Source organism: Plectropomus leopardus, chromosome 3 (assembly GCF_026936395.1).
Source record: "Plectropomus leopardus strain MGB_pleo_1.0 chromosome 3, ASM2693639v1, whole genome shotgun sequence".
NCBI lineage: Eukaryota > Metazoa > Chordata > Actinopteri > Perciformes > Serranidae > Plectropomus > Plectropomus leopardus.
Window position 1 is genome coordinate 12,310,839 of NC_142178.1, and position 10,137 is coordinate 12,320,975.

The following is a 10,137-nucleotide window of genomic DNA, read 5'->3' on the forward strand; positions in this document are numbered from 1 at the left end:
GAATGAGGAGGTGAACTGGGGACCCCGGTCCGAAACCACATCAGTAGGGAGACCATGGAGACGAAACACGTGTTCCAGGAACAACTCAGCAGTCTCTTTAGCAGATGGAAGTTTAGGCAGAGGCACGAAGTGAGCCATCTTACTAAACCGGTCTACCACTGTCAGGATAGTGGTGTTGCCTCCCGACAGCGGCAGACCGGTTACAAAGTCCACGGAGATGTGGGACCAGGGACGATGAGGCATAGGCAGGGGCTGAAGGTGACCAGCAGGAGCCCTCCGGGGAGCTTTATTCTGGCTGCAGACTGGGCAGGCGTTGTGAAGCCGAGATGTCCTCGTCCATGGTGGCCCACCAGAACCGTCGTTGCACCACCTCCTTGGTACGGGCAATGCCTGGGTGACAGGTGAGCCGGGAACTGTGTGCCCACTGCAGAACCTCGGACCTCAGGTCTTGTGGAACGAAGAGCCGACCTGGCGGACAGGAACTGGGCCCCGGCTGGTCCTCCACTGCCGCTTTGACCCGCTCCTCGATGGCCCAGGTGAGGGCGGCCAGGAGACAGGAAGCAGGAATAATACTGTCCGAGTTGGAGGAGTCCCCCTCTCCAACCAGAAACTGACGGGACAGGGCGTCAGGCTTGATGTTTCGGGAACCAGGTCGGTATGACAGGGTGAAGGTGAATCTGGCGAAAAACAGAGCCCACCGGGCTTGACGGGAGTTCAGTCTTTTTGCAGAGCGGATGTACTCGAGGTTCTTGTGATCAGTCCAGACGAGGAAGGGGACCTTGGTTCCCTCCAGCCAGTGTCTCCACTCCTCTAAGGCCAACAACTGCCAGCAGCTCACGGTTACCAATATCGTAGTTCTTCTCAGCAGGGGACAAACGACGAGAGAAGAAAGCACAGGGATGGAGCTTCTGGTCCTTGGCAGATCGTTGAGAGAGAACGGCCCCCATACCCACATCGGAAGCGTCCACCTCCACCACGAATTGACGGTCAGGGTCCCGAATCAGGAGGATGGGAGCCGAGCTGAAGCGTTCCTTGAGTGTACGGAACGCTCCCCTCCGCGGCCGGAGACCAACGGAAGGGGATGTTGCAGGAGGTGAGGGCCGTGAGAGGAGCCGCCACAGCACTGTAGCCCCGGATGAACCGCCTGTAGAAGTTGGCGAAACCCAGGAAACGTTGAAGCTGCTTGCGGGAATCAGGAACAGGCCAAGAGGTGACTGCAGAGACCTTAGCCGGGTCCATCTCCATATGGTTATGGCTTATGATGTAGCCCAGGAAGGAAACTGACGTGGCGTGAAACTCACACTTCTCGGCCTTCACAAAGAGGGAGTTGCTCAGCAGGCGTTGCAGGGACGGTCTGGACGTGGTGAACGTGCTCGTGCTTCGTGCGGGAGAAGATCAGGATGTCGTCCAAGTACACGAACACGAATTTGTTGAGCAGGTCCCTGAGCACGTCATTGATCAGAGCCTGGAAAACAGCCGGGGCATTGGTTAACCCAAACGGCATCACCAGGTATTCATAATGTCCTGTTGGTGTGTTGAAGGCCGTCTTCCACTCGTCCCCTCACGGATCCGAACCAGGTGGTAGGCGTTTCGTAGATCCAACTTGGTGTAGATAGTGGACCCTTGTAGGAGCTCGAACGCCGAGGCGATGAGAGGGAGAGGGTAACGGTTCTTTTTACGGTGATGTCGTTGAGACCCCGGTAATCAATACAGGGTCGTAGGGAGCCATCTTTCTTGCCTACGAAGAAGAACCCTGCGCCAGCGGGAGAGGAGGAGGGACGGATGATGCCAGAAGCCAAGGCCTCCTTAATGTAAGTGTCCATGGCCTCTCTTTCCGGTGCCGACAGGGAATACAGACGTCCCTTGGGGGGAACAGAGCCAGGAAGGAGGTCAATGGCACAGTCGTAGGGACGTTGTGGAGGCAGTGACGTGGCCCTCATCTTGCTGAAGACCTCTCGGAAGTCATGATACTCTGGGGTACCATAGAGAGATCTGGCGAGGAGCAGGAACTGGAACAGGGAGCTGGCACTGGCGTGACCGTCAGTTGCAGGCAGACCTGATGGCACGAAGGACTCCACCCCAAAATGGACCCGTGAGACCAGTCGATGTGGGGGTTATGCCGACGCAGCCAGGGGTACCCAAGGATCAGGGGAAGATTAGGAGACCTCAGCACATGAAAACGGATGGTCTCCAGGTGTGTGCCTAGCAGGAGCATGGAGATGGGCGTGGTCTGGTGGGTGACCCTTCCCAGGAGGTGGCCGTCTAGTGCGCTGGCCGGAACAGGACGGGGCAGAGGGTCCAGCTCGATCTCCAGCTGCCGAGCGAGTTCCTCATCAATGAGGTTAACATCAGCTCCAGAGTCTATGAAGGAGGCGAGAGTGTGGGACCCCTCACCCAACAGAAGCTGGACATGGAGCAGGGGCCGTTGATAGGGGGCAGAGTTCAATGATCGGCTCAGCAGGATGCCCCCATCTACCGCTGAGCTGTCCCTTTTACTGGACACCGTGAAACAAAATGGCCGGCCTGGCCACAGTAGAGGCAGAGGTTCCCGCGACGTCGTCTCTCCCGTTCCTCTGGTGACAAACCGGTGCGGCCCACCTGCATGGGTTCGGCTCCTGAGGTGGGTTCAGAATGGAGACCGGGGTTAGCAGGTGGCCCATGATGATGAACGGAGAAACGGTGTTCAGCCCCCTCCAAACGTTGCTCTCTCCTTCTGGCTTGAATCCGCCTGTCTAGCCTCGTGGTCAGTTCGATCAAGCCATCCAATGAGTTGGGGAGGTCGAACGAAACCAGCTCGTCCTTAATGTACGGAGCTAGCCCGTTGAGGAAGGCGTCGCATTGAGCCGCCATGTTCCACTCACTCAGTCGAGCCCAGGTTCTGAAGTCGATGGCGAAATCAGCGACCGTTCGGTTCCCCTGTCTCTGGCTCAGAAGACCCCCAGTGGCGTCAGGTCCTGCTGGTACTGGTCCGAAAACCTTTCGTAGTTCCTCCGCGAAGGACTGGAAGGAGGAACAAGCTGGCGTGCCTCTCTCCCATTCCGCCGTTCCCCACAAGCGAGCTCTGCCGGTGAGGTGGTTAATGGTGAAAGCGACTCTGGCTCCCTCCGTGGCGAAGGTGAGTGGCTGCAGGGCAAACAGGATCGAACAGTTCGTCAGGAACGGGTTACAACCCTCTGGATCCCCGGCGTATCGTTCAGGAGCCCCCACCCGAGGTTCGGATGCCGGGCTGAATGTCTGTGGCAAAACAGGTGAAGCTGGGGCTGGTGTTGGCGGAGCGTGCTGAGTCAGCGAGGAAGCCATCTGCTGCACTTGGGTGGCTAACTGCGTTAGCGCACGCTCCAACGCCGAAGCCGATTGGCGAGCTTCGGTTGCATTCGAGGTGAGCTGTGCTTCGTGCTGTTGCAGCATTCCCTCGACGCGGGCAAGACGGGACTGGAGAGCGGTGTTGTCTGCTGGGTCCATGTTTGGCCAGATTGTACTGTAACGGGTGTGGTGAGGACCCAGATGCAGTACAACCGTAACCAGGATTAGTTGGTAATAACTTTTATTCAGACCAACACAATTCAGACACGAAGCAGGATGAGGTAAGTCAGCATACAGTTCGTTCTTCAGGTCGGAACCCACAACACAGTCTCTGGAGGGAGATCGAAGCAACGAGCCGAAGCTGACGTCACTCGGCGTGGATGTGGGGGAAACCCCGTAGCCCAACAGCTCGACAGCACGTGTGGAGTTACCGTCGAGGAGAAGGCGGAAGCGTGGTCGGGGACAGGCGGAGGTTCCGAAGCCGAGTAAGCAGTCCGATGATGCAGCGGTACCGATGGGGATGGACCAGGAGGATCGTCGGGGCCAGGCGGAGAGGTCTTTACCAGCGAAGCAGATCAGAGACGCCAAAACAGAGCTCGTGGTCGAGGACAGGAGGCAGGTAGGTTTACCGGGGATCAGGCGAAGAGAGCAGGTCGGGGACAGGCAGGGTCGGCTTTCGGAGATCTGGCAGGAGAATGCTGGAGAGTCTTGCATAATGCGTAGAACAATCTGGCAATGAGAGTGTGTGTGTGGCAGGCTTATATACTGGGTTGATTACTGATGAGATGCAGCTGGAGGTGAGTAGAGCAGGCAGAGTGGGCGTGGCCCGCAGGTAGAGTGAGCAGAGGAAGAGTGAATGGAAAAGTACTGAGGAGGGGGAGAGGAGCAGGAATCGTGACAACTGCAAGTACTCAAGAACATAGTATAATGGGGAAATGGTCAAAGCCTCCAGTACATATAAGTTGTAAGAGCTCATGGGGGACGTCACTAACAAATGAGGAGGAGCAAAAGTTTTTTTCAAAGAAGAAGAGAGGAAAATAAGAAAAAGAGAAGCAGATCACTGATAGTTCATATCTTGAGAAATGTCAGCACCATCCAGTACATAAAATATGGTGAGGTGTGTCGATGAACCTCAGATCACATTAGAACTTGAAGACCGATCTGATTTTTCAGCCAGAAGTGCTGCCTTTGAAAGCTGTTCTGGTAAAAACACTGAAATGACTGCTGCAGGGACTGGTAAGAGAATTCCTACAGTCCAACAATTATTTTAATGTTCAGTTTGAAGTATAAAAGCCACATTTAAAGCTATAAAAACTTCAGTGTTTTCTGGCAAAATAAACTATAAAATTTTTTAATGCCTAAGATATACTTGGAAATTTAAATTTAAAAACATATTAAAAAGGCTAAAGAAAAACAAGAATCATAGTTTATAAAAATGTGCAAACATTTATTTTATAAATAAAAAAAATACATGGAAATATGTTATACACTTTTTGTAATTTCCGCACACAGGGAGGAAACTGTACAGAGTGGTTGCTGTGAGCTTTGGACTGCTGTGTTTACTACAAGCTGTGCTCAACATTTCCCTGCGTCTGACTCTCTGTAAGTTGTTTTGAATTGTGTTTGTATTTTCACTCTGTGTTTTCCCACACTTCCACTGAAATTCAACATTGGAATTTTATAAGACCACCGGATGAATGATTAGAATTACAAGCTGCTGGTATGATGACCACTCACTTTCAAAAAGTGTTATCCTGAATATTTCTTTTTATCATTTTATCATGGCTACATGCTGGCTACAGCTTTGGCCAGGGGAATTATGCTTTTGGGTTGTCCGTCCATCCATCCCATTCTGTTTTATACAAAATCTCTAGAACATTATGAGGGAATTTCTTTTAATTTTACACAGACGCTCACTATAGTGATTAGATATTTGTATTCAAGGTCTATGTAACTTTACAAAACATGTTTTTGGCCATAACTCAAGAAATCATGCTAACAATGACAAAATGTCACACAAATGTCTCAAAGAATAAAGTGATGATTTGATGACATTTTATATATAAAAAAAACAAAGGTCATCTTCACCGTTACATCATAATGTTCTTCAAAAAACACTTTTTTCTGGTCGTTTCTCAATGTCATAACTCAGGTACAGAAGGGAAGAAATTTGGTCAGATACTGAACAGGTGACACTAATCTTGGGTTTGCACCTTAAAATAGTGGTGATTGTATAGATCTAATGTGCTACTGGTGGAAAAAGTTTTAGAATTTGTAGCTTCTTTGCAGCAACGTCCATATTTAAAACATAGTCAACTGTCCTGGCATATGCGTCTGACATATGCGACTAACAGAGATGTAAACTGTAACTACAACCTGGCTGATATGCAGAGGCATTAAACTGTGAGACAGTTATTCTAGATATTATGTATATCACCTCATGATTCATAATATGCCTCCACGGTTGTATTCTCAGTCCCATGAATGCTTTCTTTCCAATTCTGCAACTTTCAGATACATTGTGGTTTTTAATCAGTTTTGGTCATCCTGTCTGGTTTGGCGTTGCATGAATGTGTTTTAGCTGGTTTGTAAGTGTATGTGAGAAAGGTTTTGTGTCCACAAACACAAATTTAATGCAACAGGCAAATTAAAGTCTTTTTAACTGAATTGTCTCTTTTGTTATGGGCATTCTGGCATTTTGGTACAACTGTGAGTTGTCTTTACCCAAAACCTAAAATGGCAACTTGCTTGATATGAGTGTAAATTCAGCTATCTTTCCCCCTTTTTTAAATTTTTCACAATTGTCATATTATGTCTTTATGTTCTTCCAGACAAAAACCTGTCTGATGAGAGAGATGAGCTGAAGAGAAACCTGATACAGATGTGTGAGTATTAGGATGAAGAAATGCCAATAAATAATTAGGCCTTAGATTGGCTTTGGAGTGTGCAATAATGGGCGATGCTGTAGGTCAGCTTTGGACTTTGGACTGCTGTGTTTACTACAAGCTGTGCTCAACATTTCCCTGCGTCTGACTCTCTGTAAGTTGTTTTAAATTGTGTTTGTATTTTCACTCTGTGTTTTCCCACACTTCCACTGAAATTCAACATTGGAATTTTATAAGACCACCGGATGAATGATTAGAATTACAAGCTGCTGGTATGATGACCACTCACTTTCAAAAAGTGTTGTCCTGAATATTTCTTTTTATCATTTTATCATGGCTACATGCTGGCTACAGCTTTGGCCAGGGGAATTATGCTTTTGGGTTGTCCGTCCATCCATCCCATTCTGTTTTATACAAAATCTCTAGAACATTATGAGGGAATTTCTTTTAATTTTACACAGACGCTCACTATAGTGATTAGATATTTGTATTCAAGGTCTATGTAACTTTACAAAACATGTTTTTGGCCATAACTCAAGAAATCATGCTAACAATGACAAAATGTCACACAAATGTCTCAAAGAATAAAGTGATGATTTGATGACATTTTATATAAAAAAAAAAACAAAGGTCATCTTCACCGTTACATCATAATGTTCTTCAAAAAACACTTTTTTCTGGTCGTTTCTCAATGTCATAACTCAGGTACAGAAGGGAAGAAATTTGGTCAGATACTGAACAGGTGACACTAATCTTGGGTTTGCACCTTAAAACAGTGGTGATTGTATAGATCTAATGTGCTACTGGTGGAAAAAGTTTTAGAATTTGTAGCTTCTTTGCAGCAACGTCCATATTTAAAACATAGTCAACTGTCCTGGCATATGCGTCTGACATATGCGACTAACAGAGATGTAAACTGTAACTACAACCTGGCTGATATGCAGAGGCATTAAACTGTGAGACAGTTATTCTAGATATTATGTATATCACCTCATGATTCATAATATGCCTCCACGGTTGTATTCTCAGTCCCATGAATGCTTTCTTTCCAATTCTGCAACTTTCAGATACATTGTGGTTTTTAATCAGTTTTGGTCATCCTGTCTGGTTTGGCGTTGCATGAATGTGTTTTAGCTGGTTTGTAAGTGTATGTGAGAAAGGTTTTGTGTCCACAAACACAAATTTAATGCAACAGGCAAATTAAAGTCTTTTTAACTGAATTGTCTCTTTTGTTATGGGCATTCTGGCATTTTGGTACAACTGTGAGTTGTCTTTACCCAAAACCTAAAATGGCAACTTGCTTGATATGAGTGTAAATTCAGCTATCTTTCCCCCTTTTTTAAATTTTTCACAATTGTCATATTATGTCTTTATGTTCTTCCAGACAAAAACCTGTCTGATGAGAGAGATGAGCTGAAGAGAAACCTGATACAGATGTGTGAGTATTAGGATGAAGAAATGCCAATAAATAATAAGGCCTTAGATTGGCTTTGGAGTGTGTAATAATGGGCGATGCTGTATATCACTGCAGTTCAAAGTAAAGTGCCGAAAGTTTTTCATCTCATGCTCTATTCAGTCACATTAATCACGTTTGTTTGTTTGTTTTGTTTGTTTGTGTCTTTCTTTTTTCGAAAATCGGCAACAGATCGCAATTCCCAACAAGACTGGGTGTATTTCAGGGGTAGTGTCTATTACATTTCCTCAAACATGAGAAACTGGAAAGAAAGCAGAGAATACTGTCAGCAGAGAGGTGCAGACCTGATCATTATCAACAGCTTAGCAGAACAGGTGCGTATGTATGTGTGAGTGAGTATGAATCTGTGAAAGAGTGAAGAGCAGTTAATGTGAGGTCACTGAGGTTGAGGAGAGACTTAATATGTTTCATTCCTATTGATTATTGTTTTTTTTTCAAGAAATTTACTAGAAATTTCCAACGTCAACTGTGGATTGGACTGACTGACAGAGAGACAGAGGGGACATGGAAATGGGTGGATGGGTCTCCGCTGAACACAAGGTTTACACACCACTTCTATCTGCATTGCTGTCAATAAAATACTGTTTCTAAAAAAATATCTACTGTAAATCTTGAATTGCTATTGTTTAAAATGTAAGCATTTGATATACAGCAACACATATTACATGCTACTGTGTGTCAAATGCTTATTGATGTGTGTTATTTGTTGAAGGCTTATATTTTGCTTTGGGGTTTCAGTTACTGGACCTCACATGAGCCAAATGGGGTTCCAGACAGAGATGAAGACTGCGCAGAGAGTAAGGATCATACCATTCAAAACAGCTGGAATGATGAAGAGTGTGACGTTCTAAAACACTGGATCTGTGAGATGATGCTGCCACAATAACTCAGCTCAGCACAGTTGAAATCCATTGCAAGTGCAAAGCAGCGCGCTGTTCATGTAGCACAGTGTGAAGTGAGGAAGCAGAGGTCGGGGCTGAGGAAGACTTGTCTGACTCTCATGTTTGTGACTGGAGTCACGTCCCATTGCTGACAGATGATGTTGTAATGTAATGTTCACTGTTTAAAAACTGTAATCACAATCTCTTATATTTCTCAGTTTTTATGTTTTTGTGATTGATGAACTGCTTTCAGATCCTTTTATTTCAGTTATGCCAACAAAAGATGTCTTAGAGATGTTTTAATTTTTTCTTCTGCTGGTTCCTTTCAACATCAGTTACTCAGAATTTGATTCACTGCCTGATGAATATGTCAATAAATGTCAAAAAATGTTTTGTGATTCTCTTCTTTACTCTGCTCAAGACAGTGCTGAATATGATAAAATCCACAATTGTTTCGTATTACGGAAGCCCTAAGCGGACGCTTTTTTTTTTTTTTTTTACAAGCCGTTTTCTCGATATAACAAGATATTATCTCGTTATCTCGAGAAAACGGAGTTTGTTTTCCTACGATATTATCTCATTATCTCGAGAAAACGAACTTTGTTTTCCCGAGATATTAAGTCGTTATCTCGAGAAAACGAACTTTTTTTGGTTTGTTTTTTTAAACTTTATTGAATGAACGTCAGAAGAAGAAGTGGCGGGTGGATGATGTGACAGCAGGTGCCGTGCGGTGTTCAGCGCGGACAAATGCGTGCAGGGGCCAAAAAGCACCGGAGCAACAGTATAATAATCTAGTTATGATTACTGATGAATTTGGGTGATGTGTTCCTGTAATAATCATCTTACCTTGCGCATTTGTCTGCGCTGAACACCGCACGGCACCTGCTGTCACATCATCCACCCGCCACTTCTTCTTCTGACGTTCATTCAATAAAGTTTAAAAAAACAAACCAAAAAACAAAGTTTGTTTTCTCGAGATAACGACTTAATATCTCGGGAAAACAAAGTTCGTTTTCTGGAGATAACGAGATAATATCTCAGGAAAACAAATTCTGTTTTCTCGAGATAACGAGATAATATCTTGTTATAACGAGATAATATCTTGTTATCTCGAGAAAACGGCTTGTAAAAAAAAAAAAAAAAACACGTCCGCTTAGGGCTTCCGTATCATGTCCAACAATTTCATAATCAGTTTCCAGCTTGCTAGAATTTGTTCAATGTGTTAACTTTGCTTCCTTTGACATTGAAGCTTTGGAAATATTCTGAATCAAGCTTTGCCGCTTATGTGTTTAACCAAAGTACAGTACCATATTTAAGCCTCTGAAACCTGAAGCAATGTTACTTTTCTTGTGCTGCTTTCTGACATCTTTCACAAGTATTTAAACCTTTGAAGCCTGAGCAAATTGGTGCAATTTCTTTAAAAACATAATGGAGAAAGGCAATGAGCAACTTGGTAAGAAATATTTAACAAACTGCAAGAAATTATTTTGAAAAAGCTAGGGAAAATATTTCGGGGACAAAAAGAAAAAAGCAAGGGGGAAACTATTTATAATTATCATAATTACACATTTAAAATCATGTAACAGAATTTTTA

At 45.1% G+C, this 10,137-nt stretch overlaps 1 protein-coding gene across 4 annotated transcripts in view; it reads left to right on the plus strand.

Annotated features, from left to right (window-relative positions):
• LOC121941944 (hepatic lectin-like) overlaps positions 1-8,933 on the plus strand; it is a 32,235-nt gene extending 23,302 nt beyond the window's left edge. For 3 of the 4 annotated variants that reach the window (XM_088075628.1, XM_088075625.1, XM_088075627.1), the window contains 5 exons: positions 6,135-6,188; positions 7,573-7,626; positions 7,834-7,976; positions 8,102-8,202; positions 8,401-8,933. In XM_088075628.1, the coding sequence (XP_087931754.1) occupies positions 6,135-6,188; positions 7,573-7,626; positions 7,834-7,976; positions 8,102-8,202; positions 8,401-8,548 (500 nt within the window). In that variant the 3' untranslated portion in view covers positions 8,549-8,933. Of the gene's footprint in view, positions 1-4,367; positions 4,540-4,815; positions 4,906-6,134; positions 6,189-7,572; positions 7,627-7,833; positions 7,977-8,101; positions 8,203-8,400 lie in introns of those variants that run through there. The other variant, XM_088075630.1, reaches the window with a different exon arrangement.
• The last annotated feature ends 1,204 nt before the right edge of the window (positions 8,934-10,137 follow it).